Source organism: Ochlerotatus camptorhynchus, unplaced genomic scaffold (genome assembly GCF_037179485.1).
Source record: "Ochlerotatus camptorhynchus isolate MF236.1 unplaced genomic scaffold, CSIRO-AGI_Acam_v1.1 ptg000102l, whole genome shotgun sequence".
NCBI lineage: Eukaryota > Metazoa > Arthropoda > Insecta > Diptera > Culicidae > Ochlerotatus > Ochlerotatus camptorhynchus.
In genome coordinates, this window is record NW_027040592.1 from 4,935,450 (window position 1) to 4,959,927 (window position 24,478).

Consider the following 24,478-nt stretch of genomic DNA (forward strand, 5'->3'; position numbering starts at 1 on the left):
CAAGTTGCCACTACAGCCGGGAAGTCATCCAGTGGTACCGCGATAAAAACGTAGATTTCATCGATAAAAACAGAAATTCATCCAACTGCCCACAGTTCCGGCCCATCGAGAGATTTTGGGCAATAATGAAGCGGAAGCATAAGAAAAGTCGATAAACGGCTCGGGACGCGATTCAGATGACCAAAATGTGGAACAAATGCGCCAAGGAAGTTGACTCCGGAGGTGTGCAGCGATTGATGGGAGGATTAAAGAAGAAAGTGCGAATTTTCATTAGAAACGAAGAGAAATGATTTGCAGTGAATTACCTTTGTTTTGATGTATTAACCTTATTTGTGCGTCAATCCGTTACCGAGATACAGATGATTTCATTATTCCGGATTCTAAATGGACATAGCTTTAGGTAGGCACAACTGGCAGTTGTTTTCCTTATCAGAAGACGGTACTTTCAATGTTGAACAAAATGTTGATTTATATGTCAACGAACTAGGGGAAGACGGGATATAGGGTAACCAACTTGAATTGGACCCCTACATATTTTGGACCCTTTTCATATATTTTCCTCGCTTACTGTCTAGTTTCTTCAAATTCATCTGGGTTGATGTTGTAATTACATTCTTTCAATTACTTGCTATGTCTCAAGATAATTAGTTCACCTCAAATTGCTTACAATTGCTCAATTTATGCAGTTTTAGAAAATGTTATCGAAAAAGTTTCATGTTTCGACGTTTGTCTAGAGGAATCGGCGTTAGTGTACTTGTTTTAAATTTGGTCTAAAATATACAATTCAATGATTTTTTTTTATCAAATCAGTTTATCTGACTTTGGAAGATGTATTTTACGTGTTTATAAAGATTTCACCTTAAGATTTTACTTAAAAAATATTAAATAAAAAGTGTCCAAAAGAGATCGTAAAAAAATGTTACCAACTTATTTTGGACACTTATCAAATGAGAATCATCAAAAGAGCGACAAAAAAAATCCGGTTGGTCGATCGTGCTATTATATCAGATTTCTGATTAAATTGGTAAGTAAATCAATCAAAATTATACGAATTCATTGTTTTTAAATATATTTCTTGTTTATCAGGCGATTCAAAATGGGAAAAACGGCAAAACACGTAGAGTGGTCCACTCTGAGTTTTCCTAGTTTTCCTAGTTCCTAGTTTTCCACAAAAGTTTTCCTATCTCCCAAAGGCATTTAACTAAGGGGCTGTTCATAAACTACGTAGACGCTTTAGGGGGGTGGGAGCGCTTGGCAGATGTCTACGGTCCATACAATTTTTTAAATTTTTTGTTTGAGACTGTCTTCTACGGAAGGGGGGGGGGGGGTTGAATCTCTCAAAAACCGTCTACGTAGTTTATGAACAGCCCATACAAAAATAATATGAACTGCAAGCATAGAGTCAGGTCTCCGTGTTAAGATTTACTTCTAAATGATTTTTTTTTATGGTATGATCAGTTGTTTCCTTATGTTATATTATATTTCCTCCGTTACTCGCGCCAACTATTGTAACACGAGTACTTACGCGTTGTACTTTGTACAACAGTGTGAGTTTTCCATTTCCATTTTGCAGCCGAGCTACCAATCGATCTGAAATCAACGAGTATTCCTCAAAAAACTTGCTTTTAACTAAACAAGCTAAATATTTATTACAGTTAACCCCCAAAGTTACTGTCTTAGAAAAAGTTGTTCAGGAGTTCAAAGCCTATAGTTCAGAATTTTTTCACTATATGGTGCTAGTATATACGTGAAATTCTCATATAAAATATCTCGAAATCCTGATCATATAAAAAGTTACTGTCTTCGGCAAAGTTGTTCAGGAAGTCAAGGCCTTTTTGCTGGTGGACTTAAGTTCAGAGTTTTCTCACTTTGCAACGCTAGTATACATGAGGAATTCTCGCATATAAAATATCTCTAGATCCTGACCAGACAGAAAGTTACTGTCTTCGGCAAAGTTGTTCAGGATGTTAGGATCTTTTCGTTGGTGTACAGTAATTCAGAATTTTCCCTTTACGTGGCACTAGTATGCGGGTCATTCAGAGATATTTTATATACAAGGATTTCACGTGTCTTTCAACGTCACCTAGTGAGAAAATTATGTACTTTCCACCAACGATAGGGTTTGATCTCCTGGACAACTTTGCCGATTACAGTACATTTTTAGCAGGTCCTGAGATATATCATATGCGAGAATTGCACGTATATACTAGTACCATGAAGTGAAATATTCTGAACTACCGTCCACTAGCCAAAAGGCCTTGATCCCCTGAACAACTTTGCCCAAGACAGTAACATTCTATCTTGTCATGCTCTCTAGATATTTTATATGAGAGAATTTAACGTGTATACTAGAACTACATAGTTAGAAAATTCTGAACTATTCTACACCAAGCTATAGGCTTTGACCTCCTGAACAACTTTTTCAAAGACAGTAACTTTCTATTTGGTCAGGATCTCGAGATATATCATATGCGAGAAGTGTATATGTATACAAACGCCACGTGGTGAGAAAATTCTGAACTACTGTCTACCAGTCGAAAAGTCTTGACTCCCTGAACAAGTTTGCCCAGTACAGTAACTTTCTAGCTGGTCAAGAACTCGAGCTATTGTATATGCGAGAATTACACGTATATACTAGCGCCTCGTAGTGTGAAATTTCTGAACTACTCCACCAACGAAAAGAGCTTGACTTCCTGAACAACTTTGCTGAAGGCATTTACTTTCTATCTGGTCAGGATCTAGAGATATTTTATACACGAGAATTTCACATGTATACTAGCACCACGAAGTGAGATAATTCTGAACTATTGTACACTAAGAAATAGGCTTTGACCTCCTGAACAACTTTTCCGAAGACAGTAACTTTCTATCTGGTCAGGATCTCGAGATATTCCATGTTGTAACCAATTAAGTCAATCCTACGTAGTATGGACACCGTTTACGCGGTTTCCATTTACATTTTCTCTATTATCCGCATTTTGGGGGTTAATTGTAATCAAAGTTTAGCTTTTTTAGTTCAAAACAAGTTTTTTGAGGAATACAAGTTGGTTTCAGATCGATTGGCAGCAACAAAATGGCAATGGAAAACTCATATGTGTTGTACAAAGTACAACAGCGCGAGTAACGGGGGGTTAACTTTTATGCATACCGTAAAACGGGGTGTAATTGATCAGCGGGGCAAAATTGATCGCTGAAATTTGTGTACATTGTAAAAATATTATGCATAAGTACAATATTGGGTATACTCAGCGATCAAATTCACCCCGCTGATCAATTTCACCCCGTTTTACGGCACCTTCTTTGAACATTTTCTCACCTAGACGGACCTAACAAATGCGAGATAGGAAGAAGTGACCGTCGTAATTAATTTTAGGCTCATAGGTTGAAAGAACTTCAGCATGTCCAAAATATATTCGTTCCCATTCAGTGTGTCCAAAATATATTATGGACACTGTCCAAAATCAAGTTGAAGGGTCCAAAATTTGTGAAAAGAATTATTTTTTCGAGTATATATCAATAAATAAAACATCTAGTGACATTTTACATCCAAGATGAGTAGCTTTCGAACACAACCGCATGTAAATTGCATAATAATAATAAACAAATAATAATATTTTGACATAAACGTGATCTCACTTCCTCTAGGGGTCCAAAATCAGTTGGTTACCCTAATCATTGATGATCATGTTCTCCAATTTCGAGGACAACTCTAATATAAAATTATCATGTATCATCATTATGTACTATACAGCTCGTTCGTAGAATCATGCAAAATATATGTAGAATATGTAGTCTCTCCTATATGGAGAATTATGCTATGAACGGCTCGCTATGTACCGCTCCCATCAGCAAAAAATCAGAGAAATTATAACCGAGGCCGGGCATAGCAAGCCATTCAATAGTATAACTCTCCAAGTAGGAGGGACTTGGTACAGAAATCTGTAACCGGTGCAAAATGATGGATGTACCCCAAACAAACAGACATCTCAGTCTTTCTATGTAACACCATTCGCCATTGATCAAACAGAAGTCGACATCCTGGAATACATCAAAGAGATTTCGAACGCTGAGAATTCTACACTTCGCTGTGCCAAGTTAGTTCCGAGAAACAAAAACATCGATGAGCTAACATTCATTTCCTTCAAGGTGACGGTATCTGATGACCTGGTTGATATTGTCAGTGATTCCTTCTACTGGCGCGAAGGCGTTCAGGTCCGTGAATTCGAATCAAAAAACGTGAATCGACCAGTGAGCCTTCAGCAGTCCTCACAAATGAGATGATGATCAGTTCCGAGGTAAGGCCCGATGATGTCTATGAATCGGTTAATTCACGTTGCATTTCTGATACGATCATGAAACACTTTATTGAGAAACCCGCTAGGAACTACATTAAAATTGCCTTCCATAATGTTCGCAGCATTGTTAAAAATATTGATTATTACAGAACCTTCTTTCAGAACTCAAAGCTAGCTGTGTTGGGGATTGTTGAGTCTTGGTTGAAGTCTTCAATAACAAACAAATTTGTTGAGTTAGATGGCTACAAAATTGTTCGTTCTGATCGACTTTTAGACAATAAGAAGCGAGGCGGAGGAGTTGCTTTCTATCTAAACAGTAAAGCAAAGTATAAGGTTCTTGCTAAGTCTGATGCTGGTGATGAAATTGATTACCTTTTTGTTAAATTAGTTCATTCAAAGCTTGTGTGTGGCATTGTCTACAGACCTCCAGATGTAAGGGTTTCTAAACTTAACAGTATTTTCGAACTTGCGCTGGAAATCAGTGCTACTGAATCTCATTTCGTATTGATGGGCGATTTCAATATAAATTTGTGTGACACTTCTTCACCTGTTACAAACAAGTTAATCGATATGGTTAAATCGCTTTCTGTTAAAATTTTACCTCTTTCCCCCACTTGTCATAAGTCAGGCTGCAGTTCATCTTTTATTGATTATGCATTTGGAAATTGTACGTTTAACGTTAGCAACATCTTTCAATCTTCTATAGGAGGTGTTAGCGATCATGATTTGATCTGCTTCAATTACAGAGTTAAGGTACCTCATCAACCTCCAGCTGTGTATTGGACAAGAGAATATCACAAGATAAACACCGTTAGTTTAATAGCTGACTTGCAAAGGTACAATCTTGATGCTATTTATTACTGCAACTCAGTTGATGGAAAATTACAAATTTTAAACGATATGCTTTATTTTGTCATTGATGATCATGCCCCGTTGAAAATGAAAACTACTGTTGATCCTAGTGCTCCATGGATTAATCCATACATCAAAAATCTCTTCCAAAAACGATCTGAAGCTTATGATAAATGGAAAACAGATAAACCCAGCGCAGCTAAATGGAATGCTTTTGCAAGGTTGCGAAATAGGTCAAACCGTGTAGTGAAACAATCTAAGTACACTTACTTCTCTCGGCTCCTTAACCCTTCTCTTTCTTCCAATAAACTTTCAAAAGCTCAAAGTAGAGCAGGTGGTGGTGATGTGTGTAACATCACTGCCGAATCATTGAATCAGTTCTTCATGTCAAATCAAGCTCCTATTACTTTCAACAATCTGTGGCTGGTAGGTCCTCGTCATCTTCTTTTTCATTTAGGAATGTAACGAATGAAGAAGTCCTGACCGAATTCAATCCCGCGTCCAGTGATTCTATCGGCTTTGACCAGTTACCACTCAGCGTTTTGAAAAAAAAACTCTTGTTGTCATTCTTCCTACCATAACGAACTTATACAATCACATTATAACAACTTCAACATTTCCACAGCTTTGGAAGATAGCACGTGTTGTTAACAGGCATGGACAATCATTTACATTCATTTGCCTCAACTTCAGTAGGTTTTGTTATTAGCTACAACTTTTACCTGTAACTCAAATCTGTATCTCTTATGCATCACGAATTAGAGTGGGCAGAACTCGTTACTGTTTTTCAGTGAATGTAAAATACATTCACTGAAAAACAGTAGTGGATTCTGTTTGCTCTGGTTCGTCATGCATAAGAGATACGGATTTGAGTTCTTAACAAAAGTTGCAGCTAATAACAAAATCTACAAAAGATCCATGCATCATTTTGCGGAATTCTTTTGATGAAAAAAGTTAGGGGCAAATGAATGTAAATGAATGCACGAAATGAATGCAAATGATTTTCCATGCCTGGTTGTACCTATTGGCAAAATTGATAATCCAATGAACAACAAGGACTACAGACCGATTAGCATCCTACCTGCTATTTCCAAATTTTTTGAAAGTCTTCTGACTAAACAATTAAACGATTATCTGATTCATAATACGTTACTATGTCCTTTACAATCTGGTTATCGTAAACATTGCAGTACTACAACAGCTTTGATTAAAATAGAAAACGATATAAAAACTGCGCTTGACAAACGTAATCTAACAGTTCTAGTTCTTTTGGATTTTAGTAAAGCTTTCGATTCTATCAATCATAAATTGTTATGTCGGAAGCTACGTAGTTTTTTCTATCTCGATACAACTTCTGTAAACTTACTTTCCTCATATCTTACGGGACGAACGCAATATGTTGAATTTAATAATACAAAATCGGAACTTTTGAATGTAACAAGTGGTGTGCCACAAGGATCTGTTCTAGGTCCACTGTTATTTTCCATGTTCATCAATGATCTTCCAAGTATTTTAAATTATTGTGCTTACCATCTCTATGCTGATGATGTTCAGTTATACCTCTCTGGTAAAGTCGAAAATTTACAAAATATCGTACGTTGTGTTAATTCGGATATTTCAAAAATTTGTGAATGGAGTGTAACAAACAGCTTACAATTAAATGCAAACAAAACTCAAGCAATCATATTTAAAAATAGATCAGTAAACATTTCAGATGCTTCTTGCATTGTGATAGGTGATACCGCAATAGCATATTCAGATGTTGTTAAGAATTTGGGAATAATAATGGACTCGCATCTGAACTGGACTGCACAAGTAAACAGTGTTTCAAAAAAAGTATTTTTTGGTCTGCATTCATTAGTGCTGTTGAGAGACTGTACTCCTAAACATATTCGTTCGAAATTAGCTCAAAGTCTTCTAGTTCCGCTACTTAACTATGCTGATGTTCTATATACATCTACTTCCTCCAATAATACTCGAAAATTACAACTTGCATTTAATGCTGTTACAAGATATGTTTACAAAATTCCTCGCTTTGAACGTATTGGCATCAATCACAAGGGGATTTTAGGTTGCACATCTCGCTCAAGAAATTTAACACTCACTAGATGTCGTACAGAGATCTACAGATGCTCTTTTCATCAACGTGCTGCGAAATTATGGAATGAACTGCCTATGAATTGCAAACAAGCTGCCTCATACGTATACTTTAAAAATCAATGTAAACAATTATTTTCGAGACGGAACTGATCATCTCTCAGTGTAGTACGAGCTTTGAGAACACATGTGGTTATTTGTACTACGCTTAATACTTGTATTAAATTAAATAAAAAACAAACAAAAAAACATAACACATTGAATATTCCCCCTCTCTAAAACCACCGACAAACCGACATGAATGATCACACACATTACAACGAAATTTCTGATCCAAGCACAAAAATATTTATCCTAGCCACGAACAAGCGTACAAAATTTATGAGTTGGTTCGAGTCGAATCTATTTCAGACAAATTATTTTTATCTAGATAAAACATTTCTATGGTTTTAACAGATGGGATCCCTGCACATTTGAATCGGCCATTATAGATTCTCGATCAAGAGTTTAAAAAAACGCAAAATGCGTATTTTTTCATGAATACAGTATATTAACACTTTTTATTTGAACATTTTTCAAAAGTTTTTTTTAATGGAAAATTTTCATTAGATTTGCAGAGTTATTTCCTATCGATTGTTGTGTTTGGATTTCAATTTCATCTATGAATGACAAAGTTATGAGCGTTCAAAACCTAACACCTTTTCGTGACGGTCGCAATTTTAGATTTGCGATTTATCTCCTGTACTTTCCAGTAAGACGTAGTCCACGTAAAAAAAAATGCACAACTTTGGACATTATATTCTCTATAAATTCTACTCATGGAATACAAAATATTGAATATGGTTTGTTGGTTATACTAGACGAGGGAAGAACTGACTCGCACTCATGCACAGTTTATGCTTATGTTTCTAACTGTGCTCGAAATAACTATCAGTGCTAATTGTTTGATATGAGGAATATGTATGGTCAACGTCCATTACATTTAAAATAGAATAAAAAAATACAAAACAAAAATTAAAGCTAACGCTAACAGTACAGAGTGAATGGATTTTAAAATGCCATATAAATACAATAACGACCATCGTCTACGTTATGGCAAACGAATATTTTGGCAATCCCCTTTATCGCAATCGTACGTATGGCGAACATCCGTATGACTAACATATTTATGGCTATTTTGCCGGTCAACGCTCCACCTGTAAACAATACATGAAAATAATTGACCACAATCCCGGTGCGCCTGGTGCTGCGATGCTGTCATCGCTTCACCTGAGATGGAGGAGGAGCGTGTATGTGCACATTTCATTTAGCACTTGTTTTTTTTTTTTGTGTGAGCAGTTAAGCCCCCAAGGCGATGCAGTCAGCATGTAGTGTCGGTTGCATCTTCTTGGCCAGAGCTTGAATTCGGAATGTGCATTTACACTGCCTGTGGTCGATCGATGCGATGCCATATCTCGGATGCCTCCATCCGCATCGACCGCCGACCACGGACATTGGCCTGGCCGGAGGGATTCGCTGTCTTTTTGTGCCACTGCTGCACTACCCCGAAATAGCTTCTTTATGGGGCTCTGTTGCAAAATTGCTTTCTTCGGGCGAAAAGTGCAATACCTGACGACGGTGGTGCTGGATCAACCGGTCGTCCATCGCAGCGGGGATGCAGCAGTACAAATGCACTTTGAGTTTTGGTGTGGAAAGTTCAAGAGTCGCGGAAGAAAGTTTTGCGTTATGCAATGGGAGGTTTGGCTCTACCGTCGGCCGATGACGACCCGTCCGTCGACCAGCCAACAGGTTTTGCCTAATAAGTCAAGGATGTTTGTAATGTGGGTAATTGCTCGTACCGGATATAGTGGTGTGATATTTAATTGAATTTTGGTTTATCGGTTGCGTTGCGACGAGTTAGGGCATGTGGTGATGTATTTTTCTTAAAATTTCTGGGCTCTGTCAGCTCTCTTTGCTGCCAATTTCGCGCTTAGGTTTCAGCAAACCGTATGCAGCAATTGTAAGTAAAGAGACCCAACCGGTAAACGTAACATTCTATTACAAATTAATATAAGAAATCAACCGAATTTGTTATGTTTCACCGCATGAACAGATTCTGAAATGTGGTTGCCTGAAGGTTTTTAAAATAATTTTCCAATCATTATGTAAATTTACGAGCTAAGTTTTTTTTTGCAATGTACTGCAATGTACCCAATAGGTACATATCACTAAAGAAATCCATCGTAGGTTTAAGGAAAGACATAGCATTTCTTAAGAAATGCCGAAAATTAAATCTAACACCTATCAGTCATAAGATTAAGGTTAAGACACCAACTCCTTTAAAAGTAGTTCCCAAGATGGACTCAGAATTTATAAAAGCAAGCATTCAGAGTCTCTACTCAAAGTTGGAAACAAAGTCGTTGGAATGTTATTCCCTGCATTTGAAATTGACCAAAGAATTCTTAATTGAATTTCCACTGTTTTTGACTAAAGTAAAAGTATTGGAGGACTGCGAGCAAAAAAGGAAAAGAAAGTTACATAACAACAAACTGAGGTCACTACAATACTATTTGAATTACACAACACAACAGAGAGACCAGAAATCACACAGTTCAGTCAACACAGCTGTGGTTCAATCCGTCGAAGGTTTTGTGGTGAATCGCTCGACGCAGCAGTTCTCAGAAGAACAATTGACACTTCTCAACAAGGGATTAGGATATGCGATCTCCTCAAAGCCTGACGTGGAAGAGACCATCGTTGACATGTAGACTGCAATCACTCACACACTTTCTATTCAATTACACGAGACTGCCAGGAATATTATTTCAGAGACAGTACAAAACGGAAAGGGACATTCACTTAGTAAAACCGAAAAAGAGGAAATTCGAATTCTCAAAGAACTAAAAACAAAGCCGGTATTCTATACAAAAGCGGACAAAGGTAATGCAGTAGTGATTTTGGACAAAGAGGACTATGACAATCGGATGACGGAAAAAATTACTAATGGTCCATACAGACAGTTGAGGATTGACCCCCTCCCATCTATAGTTAAACATGTGGATAAAACGTTGAAAGAGCGCAAGGCGTTTATTGGCAACAGTACGAATCAATTGAAAGTTTCAAACCCTATTCTACCTAGGATCAAAGGTTTACCAAAGATTCACAAACCAGGAAACGAAATGAGGGAGATTATCTCGGTTGAAGGATCCCCCACTCATAAGCTTGCCAAATGGCTAGTAAAGGAATTTCAAAATATGCCTAAACCCTTTTCCACTCGCTCAGTTAACAGCACACAGGAATTCACAAGTCAGCTTCAGGCATCAGGAGAGATTCGGGAAGATGAAGTCATGGTTTCATTTGATGTCACAGCACTTTTTCCGAGTGTACCAGTAAAGGAAGCCATCAGCCTTTTAGAGGACTGGCTTCTGAAGCAACGTGAGGATTCTACTTGGAAAAACAAAGTTCGGTCATATCTCAAGCTTACTCGTCTTTGTATGGAGGAAAATTATTTCATTTTCAGAGGAAATTTCTATAAACAAACTAAAGGCGCTCCTATGGGCAATCCGCTTTCTCCATTTTTATGTGAATTGTTCATGGCTAACCTAGAAAATACTCTGGAGGATAGGAATTTGTTGCCCAAATGTTGGTATAGGTACGTGGATGACATCTTTAGCATTGTCAAAAGGGAAGATTTATCAAAAACTTTGGAGGCCATAAGCAACGTTCACAAGGACATCAAATTTACTCACGAAGAAGAGAGAGACGGTAAACTCCCCTTCTTAGATCTTCTCATCATCAGGGAAACGTCTTCGTTCAATTTCGAAATCTATAGGAAACCAACAAACACAAAGAGAGTAATACCAAGCACTTCAAACCATTCCCATCAACACAAAATGGCCGCTTTTCACCACATGGTTCACAGGATGCAAACTCTTCCTCTTAGCGATACAGGCAAATCAAAGGAAATAGCTCACATTTTTGAAATCGCTAGACTTAATGGGTATCAAGAAAAAACAATTCAAGCAGTAATCGATAAAAAACAAGGGATCATTTTAGGCGTATTTCGACAACTCTTACACCAGTAACTGAGGATTTAAAACGGGTAGCGGTGAATTTCGACAAAACATTACCAAACCATTGATTTCAAAGTTTAGAAGTTTTGGCCTAGATTTAGTATTCAGCAGTAGGATAAATCAGCTGAAGTCACTGTTAGGATCAACTAAAGATTCAATAAATGTCTTAGGGAAAGCCGGAGTCTACAAAATCTCTTGTCCAGATTGCAATAAAATTTACTTTGGTCAGACGAAAAGGACTTTGGAAACAACGTTTAAGGGACACATTGCAGAGGTAAAAAAGGCTAACAAAGATATGGATAAAGGACTTCATTATGAATTTAAATCCAAGGTTGCAGTACATATCGTTACAAAGGGGCACAATTTGACTAAGGAAAACATTAATATCGTGCGGACTGTATCTTTGCCTTGGAAACTAGACGTAGCTGAAAGTTTAGAAATATTTAAACATAATCCATCAACATTGCTTAATAGAGATCAAGGAAACGGATACTCGAGACTCTTTAGCATGCTACATGCTACTTCGTAGCATGCATCTACCTGTTGGAGACTGAATTTAGGTACCTGTTTAGGTAAATTTTAACATGGCAGTGGATACCTGCTGATTTTTAGTACCTATTGATCAGTATATAACTCGTAGATAAAAGATGGATTCTTCAGTGGTGTTGAGTACTTGGCACTGATCTGTCAAAAGATAAGCAATTATAACGGAATTTAAAGGAAATAAACCAACCCACTCAAAGCTCTTCAATGTACTGAGGCTAGAAAAATCATCTCGCGAAGGTCTTATAGATGTTCCGAAATCCGGTGCTAAGGACCACTTTTCGCTCTGAAAGAACATGGGCATGGGCGATATAAAAAAAAATCACGCGTATTTTCAAAAATGAGTATCAAGTACCAGAGATACCTCCAGTGTATATCTGAATCTCCCGAAATCCGATCCTACAGAACACTGTCTCTCTCTGTCGGAATATGGGCGGGCGCACACTATGTTAATTCAATTTTATTTTGAAAGATGAGTGCCGTTTAGTAACAGAGACTCCTCTAAAATGTAATTTGGTCAAGCAGGGTAGCATGCGGATCATCCAGAATCAGGTTTCGAACACCATTTTTCTCTTTGATTGTCAAAGATGAGATCGATTCAGTTCCAGAGTTTTCTATAAGTTAAGTGAAGATTTAATCACGGTCAGTTTTTAAACCTCATGGTTCTTAAGATTAGTTTATCTTTAAGGCAAAGTACATATATTATCGATTAAAGTTTAATCCAATCCGACCAGTACCACGGAATTCCCGAAAGAGTGGCCAGCGAACCAAGAAAACCTGAAATCCGGGAAAAAAAACTGGAATTTAAAAAGTAACCTACTACTTGACGAAATATTACCATTGGCTCTTAAAACGACAATTATAGAGCCATATGGCCACCGTAGAACCGGTTCTGGAAATTCCGGATTATGATTTCGTATGGTCATGTTTGACATTTATTATAGCCACTTTAGAAACAGCTCAGGACATTCCGGATTGTTGTTCCATATGGTCGAAATGATTGTCCCTCATGGTTATGACAAGTGAAATATCAAATCACATTTTCATGAAATATGACCAGTGACAATTAAAACATTATCCATAGAATCATAAGGCCATCGTAAAACTAGTTCGAATATTTTTGTTTACAGTGGCAGTGGAAACACGAATAGAGCTTATTGACACCTTACACCTTAGGTTTCTGATGATCCAGGTAATCATTATCATATCATACGATGCATCATTAAATTATATCTACTCGAGCTTCCTTCATCACATCGGCAGACGGACTGACACAAAACATTCTGGTACGCTCTTTTAAAACCTCGCGCAATCGGCTCATCGCTCTGTTCTCTCGAAAGTCATAGCGAGCGAGCACGTAATTGTTTGATTACGGCCAATAAATTTGATCAATGTTAAGTTGTTAACCATTGCTAGACAACTATCATCTTCATACTAAACAAATCTTACATCCAATCTGCATCAAATGGTATAATTAAAATTGAAATTCATTCATAAATGAGCGTGTTATAAGTGTTCAAAACCTAACACTATTTCGTAACACTTTTGTTTTATTTGCACCCCAATATGGTCCGCAAAGATGTAGTCCTACGTCGTTGTACGATGTGTACAAAAAGTTGTTTTACGAAAGTGTTCAGAATTTATAATAAGAGCAAAATCTAAGAGTAAGATCATATACAGTCAGAAATCCTTATTGCCAGTATCCCTTATTGCCGGGCTAAAGGGTGTCCACGATGAAATTGCCACACTATGAAATTGCTCTAACTTTTTAACCGTTGGGTAGAATTTAATGAAAATTTGGGTGGATTTAGTTCATAGTGCATTATTTACATCCTGCAAGTTTTAAAGTCCTGTGATCAAAACTCGCGGAAATGGAGTCGAAAGAACAGCTCGTGCGTGATAAAATCTTGCGCATTCATCACGAGAACAAGGATCTCTCGCATCGTTCCATCGCTAAAACGTTGGGAATCGCGAATTCCACGGTGTCGCGAGTGATTAAGCGGTTCGAGGAACGGTTGACCACCGATTGGAAGCCCAGAAGTGAAGGAAAAAGTATTCCGTACAACACCAAAAATCACAACCGCGTAGTTGGGGCCTTCAACCGAAATCCGAACGCCTCCGTTAGGGATGTGGCTAAGAAGCTGCACCTAAGCCGAAGTTTTGTCCAGAAGGCCAAAACTAAGGCTGGGCTTCGATCGTTCAAGGTACAAAAGGCCCCTAATCGCGACGAGAAGCAGAACAAGTCCGCCAAAACCCGTGCCAGGAAGTTGTACCTCAACATGCTGACGAAAGTTGAATGCTGCATCATGGACGACGAAACTTATGTGAAGGCCGACTTCAAACAGATCCCCGGTAACCTGTTTTTCACGGCCAAGGATAAGTTCAGCGTTCCGGAGCATGTCCGCACTCAGAAGATGTCCAAATTTGCGAAGAAATTCCTGGTTTGGCAAGCCATCTGCACGTGCGGGAAGCGGAGTGCACCTTTCGTGACCCAGGACACGATGAACGGACAGGTGTACATAAAAGAGTGCCTCCAGAAGCGGCTGCTTCCTCTCCTGAAGGCCCACAACGTCCCAACAATCTTCTGGCCGGATTTGGCCTCATGCCACTACTCCAAGGACGTGCTGAAGTGGTATGCGGACAATAAGGTCAATTTCGTGCCGAAAATGTTCAACCCTCCCAACACTCCCAAGCTCCGCCCCATCGAGAAGTACTGGGCGATTATGAAGCAGCACCTTCTTAAACGACCTAAGGTAGTGAAGACAGTCGAGGAACTGAAGAAAGTATGGGTTTACATGCAAAAAACGGTTGATTCACAGGTTGTGCAGAATCTTATGGCCGGGGTTAAGGCCAAGGTGCGGGCATTTGCGTATGGACTGTAAATAAAATACGAGTAAAATGGTAAAATGAAGTTTAATAGTTATTTCTCAATCCCTGAAAATTTGATGGCAATCGGATGAAAACTCGAATTTTGCGAATCAATTTTGTGTGTGGCAATTTCATCGTGGACACCCCTTATCCGCGAATAAGGATACCCACAGCTTATGGGATTTTCCCTAATAGGGGCTGTGGTGGATTATCTCATTTATTTCAATATATAAAACTATACTATCTTAGACAAAGTTGTTGTACTCGGATAGACCAACAAGCCTGTGTCATTGGATTCAGGTTTAATGGGGAACTACGCCGCTAGAGGCGCTTCACTTTTATTTTGCTCATGACGGGCGCTATGATATATGGATCTTAGGTCCAACAAAGAATATTTCGTGATCCTGGCCATATAGAAAGTTGCTGTCTTGAGCAAAGTTGTTCAAGTGACCAAGTGCTTTCGGTTGGTCACCATATTAGTTCAGAACTCTCTCACTACACAGCGCTAGTGTGCACATGAGCTTCGTATATAAGCTGTATCTCAAAATCATGGTCATATAGAAAGTTACTGTCTTGAGCAAAGTTCTTCAGGTGATCATGTCCTTTTGTATGGTGTTCATATTAGTTCAGAACTCTCTCACTACGCAACGCTAGTGTGCATGTGAACTTCCTATATAAACTGTATCTCGCGAACCTGGTTAAATAGAAAGTTGCTGCTTTCAGCAAAGTTGTTCAGGTAACCAAGTCCTTTCGGATGGTGGTCATATTATTTCAGAACTCTCTCACTACGCGGTGCTAGTGTGCACATAAAGTTCCTTAATATGTTATGTCTGGAAAGGTTGTCCATAGAAATGTTGCTGTACAATGTGAGGACACGAAACGGAATAGGGATGACGTGTAGAGAGACTGGAAATCGATTTTGGGCGCCATTTAAAAATCCAAGATTTTGTCTAATTAATGTTTTAGGTTATTTTGCCTCGCAGTATTTTTCCTGAATAAGGCTTACCAATCATACGCTCTGAGACATAAAATATTTAAGGCGTTTTTTTTTCTGTACAACAGTTTTGTTGCATCGCAAACAATACTGAAAATTTCATTTTCTTTTTCGACCAACGGTCAAATGGGATCGATTTCTGGCCTTTATACGTCGTTCCCTTTGTAGCCGTCACTGGTTGATCTCGGATAAGTATGCGGCTTAAGTGCCACTCCGGTAAAGGAGACCGCATACTACACAGTTAGAAATACCTAATCTTACACGTGACGGAATCCATCTTTGACGTAAAGGATGAGACGTAAACAAACATGTCATATAAAATTAAGTGCTCAGAGACTGAAAAGTTCGAAAGTACGTTTGATTGAGCTGAATTTTGCGTCTATTATGACTCAATTTTATGTCACAATTGACGCTCGTATATGTCAGTCTCAGAGCACCTAAATTTACATCAATTTTTCTAAGTGTGTATGTTGAGTTTGCCCGGATGAGACTGCCCCAGGGCGAGTCCAAGAGTAATCTTCCTGAAAAAGAAGAGATCGAGCCAGCTTCACTACCACCGAATTTGAACGGGTACACGAAACGAAAATCAATTATTTTATTCATACTTACTTACTTATTACTTTTTTGTTACTTATACTTTTTTGCCAAAAGATCAGCCTGATACATTCCATAAGACAAGCCACATAGGTCCTATAAGAATGCGTAAAAGGTATGTGTGACCGCTTATACATTTCATTTGACACATTAGCTTCATTACCTTTTTGCAAGGCGTCTGCTTATTAGTTGACTTATACATTTTATGAATAATCAGCAATATAAATTTGCCAAAAGGTATAAGGAGATTTCTATCCGTGTAGAAACCCTTATTGCTAAAACAGCATAATCTCTCACACCTCGAAATATTTCCCCAAAGCTCACGGTAAGAGAGCACACAAACCTAAAACGACGTTACACGTCAAGCTTTCCTCATCGGTAGTTCCACCTATTTCCGCCAGAGGCGCAGTTGCAGCAAAAGAGGTACGCAACATAAAGTCAAACTCCGACCACGCGGAAGACAACAACAGAATTACACGGACCCGAAACAACGTGAAGACACTTTTTTCCTCTCATTCTAATTTTTGATAGGGCAACATCACATCGCAATCAAATCAAACATTTATTTCACAACGGAAAACGGTGAGCTTAGATTTTATTATAACTAGAGCGTGCTTTCACAAAATTTCCATTGCTTGTATTTTCTACTCCTCTTTATTATCTTTCTCTACATAGTCCTATTCTTGTGTTCGTACGTCAGTTCTCCGTTTGTGGTGTATACTACTGTGGGCCGTTCTATGTCAAATCGGCAATCGGGGAGCGAGGTCCAACGAATGTGTATGTGGCAATTTCCATTTGCTTTTCCACACGATCCGTCCACATTGAAGGGGGAAGATTACCGCGCTGCACTCCAATAACGCCACGACCTTCAAAGGAACTTCACACGCCTTGCATCGAGTGTATCAAATGCTAAAGCAGGACCCCACTGACCGAAATCATATCCTTTCCTGGTGCACAAACCACGAGATCCGGTGGAAGTTCATCGCACCACGCGCGCCTTATTTTGAAGGCCTCTAGGAGGCTGCGGTGAAATCCGCAAAGACCCACCTCCTCAAGGAAATAGGCAATATCAGTATTGTCTACGAGGACATGCTCACCTTACTAGCCCAGGTTGAGATGTGCCTCAATTCGCGACCATTAACGCCACTTTTATCGGAACCATCGGACCTGGAAGCTCTGAGTTCCAGTCACTTCTTGGTCGGTTCCAACCTCCAATCCGTTCTCGAAGCAACATCTTCAGAGTGGTCACGCTGAAGACTGCCTCTTCGGACAACAGTCGGAGGCCATTAGAGCAGTACCAAACTGATACGGAAACCTACCGGCAGCACCCCACAATGTCAACGTCATTCCGTCTTTTCTGATGACGATCCCCATATCGCTCTGGAACACGCCCGACGTTGAAAGGAAAACGAAAATCCGAAATGTATTCTGAATCCTTTCCGGATGCCCCCCTTCCCGCATAAATACGACCTATAACTTAACCTTATTGAAAATGATTAAAAATGGCGTATAGTCCCTGCTAAACTTTAACTGAAATGGTTATGGAACTTAACATGAACGTTTACTGGCGCGGTGACGATGCCACCTTCAAACGATGCGCGTTCGACCGACGTGGGTGGACGAACCACAAAGCCCCGCTCAGCGATGTATTTGCGGATCGCTTTCCACCGGACAAGGTGACGGTTGCCGGGATTATTCGTCCCGGGGATGCAGGTGATGACGTTGGAAACGTAAACGTAGCCGTCGGCTGGTCTAGCTTGTTTTCGGCACACACAAAGTCTAGCCTAAGACGCACACTACGTATTGATTTATAACTATAGCTAAACAATCAACGAGGAGAAATTAGAATTTAAGTATAAAAGTACAACCACGTTGCTTTAACTCACTTTACAAAACGAAACTATCACGCGAACAAAATGAAACACTTCCACTGCAATCTGAGGTTCGGACGAAAGTGAAGCGAAACCGTGACCCTCAGATTAGGGAAGGTGACCTCGGCCGAACTTAACGGAAGTTCGATTTTCCCGAGAACTTCTTCGAACTAGATCGGCAATGCGAGAGATTATTCCGATCGCTGGTCCTTCGTTCAAAGTCGGGTGTAGCCACACTCTCTCTTTTCCCAACTTTCCCGGAGATTTCACTGGACTCGGCCTTGGGAGAAATTGTACAAGGCACGAGGTATTATATTTTTATAGTAAATCGACCAGTGTCGTTTTGCTACTGGCATAGTTTTTGGCGTATGGATTCGATATATTTCATTCTTATTTTATTTATGACTAATTTACTATTTACAACATGGAGTGACTGTTACACCTTTAAAGAAATACCCATATTGTAGTATTTGATAGTTTTTCTTAAACCGATTGTTGTCATCTTGGTCTACAAAATGGCGTCTGGCATCGATTTACAGCCTCTACACGTCGTCCCCTATCAGGAAATACCCATATTGTAGAGTATTTGACAGTTTTTCTTGAACTGATGGTCACCCTCTTGGATTCCAAAATGCCGTCTGGCATCGATTTCCAGCCTCTACACGTCGCCCCCTTTCCAAAAATACCCTACTTTAGGGTGTTTGACAGTTTTTCTTGAACCGATGGCCGCCATCTTTGATTTCAAAATGACGTCTGGCATCGATTTACGTCCTCTACACGTCGTCCCTTTTCCGAAATGCCTATATTGTAGAGTATTTGACAGTTTTTCTTGAACCGATAGTCGCAATCTTGGAGTCCAAAATGGCGCCTGGCATCGATTTACGGCCTCTACACGTCGTCCCCTTTCCGGTAATACACATATTGTGGCGTATGTTAGAGTTTTTCTTGAACTCATTTTCATTTCAGAGTAGTTAGGAAGCAGAAATCGTTCCGATGAAATCAAACTAGAAGATCCCTGTTTTCTTGGAAGCTATCTGAAGATGGAGTGGGCAAGAATCGTGAGACTGACAAATGCAAATTACGAAGAATGGTCCTTCGCGATGCAGGCGCTGCTACATCGAGAACAGTTGTGGAGGTACGTGGATCCCGGAACCCCACCGCTTTCAGTGACGGAAGCTTAACTTGAAGGGGACGACAAACCGCTGGCAACGATTGCCCACTATCCAATTGATAGTAGATGAGAGCCAGTACGGCCTGATTCGAAGGAAGACAACGACGAAGGCTACCTATACGGCTCTGAAGGAGCATCACCAGAAGGCGTCGCTCGGACAGAAAGTGACACTCACTATTGAAGCAGATCACCAATCAAAATTTCGAATTGGGTGATGACATGGAGGCTTATCTGGCTGATATCGAGAAGCAGTATGCTAGACTGGAGAACTCTGGATTCGAAATGAAGAAGTGTCTGAAAGTGGCGTTAACGGAATCGTTTAATCCGTTGGCTACGGCACTGGAGACTCGCAACGAGAAAGAATTGACTCTCGACCTGGTTAAGGTGAAGCTCGTGGATCAAGCAGAGAAGCAGAAGAAGCGAGGTTGCGGAAATTAAGAGCAAGCGTTGCAGACCAAGTGGATTCAGTCAGCAGAAGAGTATCATCTGCTATCGTTGTAGGAAACAAGGACACCGGAAGCGACACTGCAAGGCATTCCTGGTGGAGAGCAGTAGTGATAAGAAAAAGGTTGACGCAAGAACAGTGCGCGAAAACGACAACCAGTCGTTTACGTTTATGGTTCATGATACAATCGATTCCGGCGCTACATTGCATATGGCGAACGATCAAAGTGCTTTCGTGAGACTGGACACTAGTGTATGTCCAGTAGACTGATGCAAAATTTGACTTTTTCGCTCCACAGTGCTTAAATGGTTTCAAATCGGGTCCTGATTAGCCTCCAAAAGTTACAACTCATTTGGTTAGAAACAGACTTCGCACAAACCATTTGAAGTTTACATGTAAATTACGATGGGAAATCTCAACTTTTTGCTCATTGCCTTCTAGTATTTTTCCATATTGAGCTGCGAAACAGTTCGATAGCCATTCTTATAGAAAATTTTCTCAGCTACAACTTTGCTGCAGATCATTTCTATGTAAAACGAGACAGGAAAAAGTTATTAATTATTTAAGAGATTGATAAACTTATGACATGATCAAGCAGCTGCTCTGTAGGCAACACTGTATTTTGCAGTGTGACATAGTAGCCATGATTTTTGTGTCCTATTCAACGCCCCAGAAACACCAATGTTGCCTGCTGATCAGTTGATTAAGCATGATCATAAGACATCAGCGCATTGAACCATTGATAACTTTCGATTCTTGCAAAGTTGTAGCTGGGAAAATTTCCAACAAGTACAGTTGAAAGTTTTTGAAGCAAACCGATATGGTGAATTATTAGATAGACATGAACAAAAATCTTGGTTTTCCCATAGTAATTCCCATACAAACTTCAAATGGTTTGTGCCATCTCAGTTTCTCACCAAATGGGTTCAAATTTTGAGAGGTTAGTCAAGATCAGATTTGGAATCGTTTAAGTATTGTGGAGCGAAAATTTCAAACTTTGCATCACTCTGATGTCCAGTAATATCGACGGCATATGGGAATCGTTGGTGCTCGGAACCGGAAGGTATTACATTGACGGACGGACCGATCTGGAGGAAAATTTGATTCCAGTTGCGAAGCTCACGACTAAAGGTGTAAAGACTCAGTGTGATACACAGCAGTGTCGGCTGATGTACGGCGGTACTGTAATAACGACTGCAGATTGTAGTGGTGGCTTGTACGTCCTAAATCTGACGGGAGAAAAATCGTGTTTAACATAGCATCGAAGATTTGATCTCAGAGACTCAGACGTTCATGGTAGGATCAAATGGGGAAATTTGGCAGCTGGTATGAAGAACAAGCGAAGCGGCATTGTTGGTGTGAACCGGCCGTGGCAAAGAAGACGTCGAAAGCTATTTGGAAGTTCAAAGGAGATGGGTTTGATGACAATAAGTTGAAGCAAGCCGATAATTATGTCGCAACGATTCCTAGAACTGTTCGTCAGTGATGACGATTAGCTGTTTCAAGAGAGGGTAGAGCGTCTGGTAAATTCTATTCCACCGGAAGTACAACTTAGCGTTTTCGGATGGGGATCAGTATCAGGGTCGCGTTAGAATTTTGTTGAACATCCTTGGAGCAGTTACAATGGGTTTAACTGCGGCTGTTACGAGTTTCTTAGGCACTTCCATGAGTGCAACATCAACAGATTTCACAGAAATTTTGGGCATATAAAATAATTTTGACTAGAGTTTATTTTTTTTTTTTTTCATGAATAAAACCATATTTTATCGAGGTTCTTGAAGAAACAAAATATCACAATAATGTTCCACGGCAAAGTTCGAGTAGTAGAAAACGTCATTTTGAACTTGAAGAAACCCAAGGATATTTTAAATGAAATCTGAAACGGGCTCTGAGGGAAGACTTAAAGCTGCAATTTCCAAACTTATCGACTAGACGCTTACGTCAGATGGCGAGTCGCCATTGGCGACTTGAATGTGAATCAATCGGTAGAACTGCTTCCACACATCGGAAGGTACATGAACAAATCGGTAATCATCCCTTTTTCCAGTGGTGGCTTTACCCCTCACCATCCCTCATCAACGGATGAGTTTGGTAAGGGAGATGATCATCCCGATTCGTACCTTCCTCAAAATTGTCATATATACAATTTTCACGCTGCCGTACTCTAACGGAACTACCAACTCTATTCTTTCATCTCCTCATCTATCGTATAAAATGACCACTTCAAATCTAATATTTGACGTTAAGCCTCACCAACTATGTAAATCGTTAACTTAACGCATGAAGTAATACAAACATTTTTAGTTTAAAACTTCGAAGAAGAATATTCTCCACTTATTGTGTACTGCCTTGACTCAATCGTTGTAGATTGATAAATCACTCTAGCATCTAATTTTTTATACTATTCCATCTAGGTTTTGCATCTTTTATCGTTATAAATTCTCAATTTTCAGGAAATCCCGGGAATTTGGCAAAAAAAAACCCGGAATTAGGGATTTGTCTAGCCCCGGGAAATGTCGGGATTTTTGCCTCGAGATTTCTGGTGCCTTCAGACTCGTTTCTGAAATTATTTAGGTTCACATTAAAAGTAGTATAGATCTATTAAAAAAACTGGATTCGCTTTAAAGGCCTCTGAACCTATCTTCTTGAATATTTGTAAAAAGTTCCATACAATATCACTGGGCTTATGCTCAAGTTCTACAAACTTTTTTATATGTTGCCAAAACCGGAAACACTTCCAAAAGCGGAACATGACAAAATTGGAATGTGCCAAAAACGATACACTACTTTAGTACATTTTTGGAACATTTACAGAGTTGATAGATAAATACGTGCATGAAAACGTGTCCTTGACAGATAACCAGAATTGGATTCTTTAATTTTGAAAAAATTATCGGTTATTATACGTAATCTGAAAGAGTTTTGTTTTCTGAGCACAGCGATATTTTGTCCGATCCTATGTCGATTTTTAAATTAATATTTAATGCAACAGATAATAACTTAGATTTTTGACACTAATCTAGCAAATTGACAGCTTGCTCCCGTACAAAGTTACACCAGATGGCGATTTTTGCTAATGTAATCGCACTTACTTAACGATAAGAATTTGATAGTCAGACTCATTTATTCTCAAAGGACTGATAAACCACCAAGTAGTGTACTAAAATTAAATTCGATAAATGAATTAATCCAATCGATCCCAAATTGCACAATTACGAACTAACTCAAGCCGAGACTTACCCAACCGGCAGATCCCCCACCAATCCTACCTTTTTACGACTCGTATGAGAATCCGATCAACGTGACTGAAATTGAATGCACCAATTTGTTTCACGCTTGACTTCCACAAAGTGCTTCTCCGCAGGCGCTGCTAAAAACCGCTGGCGGTTTCGATCCAAAGTGGGTAAAATCAAAAATCAATCAAATTTTCCCCTGGCATTATCCGTCGATGGGTGCACCACGAGTCGGTGCATCGCTGCCGTTACAGAAGATGCATAACAACCGTTTCGATCTTTGCCCTTATTGAGCGCGACCGAACAACGGCAACGGAGAAACGATATTAGCATTCGTACCTGCATAGGTTCGGTTTTCCTCCTGGTACCACGTAACTAGCTAAAGATGGGTACCGTTGAAACCGTAGCATAAACCTTCCACACACCGCCGGTGGGAAACTCGACCAAGCAGGGCAGATTTGGGTTTTGCATTTCCAATTTATTTTAATTATACGGATTCAATGCACCACCACCAGCACCAGTCGGAGCACATCGTTCAAAGTCTTCCTCCTTTGGCATTCACATAAATTTTCCTTACGTCCAATTGAGACATTTTCGCGCCTGGATTTATGCACTCGGTTCAAATTTTTCAATAAGCCCTTTGTAAGTGACTCTACATAAATTATTAACAACCAAGGTTCGTTGCTATAACGACCATTCAAGTCACTTGATGTTCTTCCAATTAGGTTCCTTTCCATCAGGGGGTAAAATATCACTATAACAACTATAATAAAATCACTCACCAACAGCATCACGAGACACTTTTCCCAGCTGGATAATTACACCTCTTCAATTCACGCCGAGCACTTCCAAATTGGTCCACACCGAAGTTCACTTTTGTTTCAATTAGCTTTTTTTTCGTTTTACAACAGATCACGGTCACACTCTTTCACACTGCTACCAATCGAAGATAAATCTTCCGTAATTGGCCAATCCGTAGGGTTTCACACGCACAAAAACACTATTCTACCAACTGTTTCGACTCGATTCGTCGCTAAACTCCCGGAATGTTTGTCGCGTCCACTCGCGTCGGATGTCGTTACCAGACTGATCTCCAGTGGTCCGCCGCCGCGAAGAAGCGCGAGAAAATTTTCGGTGTCTCAATCTTCGACGACGACAACAACAGCAACAGCAACAACAACAGCACGGATCGAGATTACGCTTTTCTGATTTCTTCTTCTTCGTGACCGCGGGAGAGGAAAATACCTTTCGATGTTATCATTTCGGCTGCTGGCTGCTGTCAGAAAAATGCGATGTTTTTTTCGCTCTTTCCTCTCCCGCTCGCAACGCAATCGGAGCCGCGGAGAAAGAATGCGGCCGAAGCTTTTCCTCCTCTTGCATTTTTCGTTGCATCTGGCAGCTCGTCGAGTGGATTGTGTCGTGTGTGGGTGCAGCCAGTCTACTATGGAGTGAAGCAATTTGGG

The 24,478-nt window shown here is 39.7% G+C and overlaps 1 protein-coding gene across 1 annotated transcript in view; it reads right to left on the bottom strand.

Moving 5' to 3' along the window:
- LOC135699102 (alpha-protein kinase 1-like) overlaps positions 1-24,118 on the bottom strand; it is a 199,044-nt gene extending 174,926 nt beyond the window's left edge. The window contains exon 1 of the mRNA XM_065219299.1: positions 23,798-24,118. Coding sequence (XP_065075371.1) covers positions 23,798-23,806 — 9 coding nt within the window. The 5' untranslated portion in view covers positions 23,807-24,118. The remainder of the gene's footprint in view (positions 1-23,797) is intronic.
- Between the last annotated feature and the right edge of the window lie 360 nt (positions 24,119-24,478).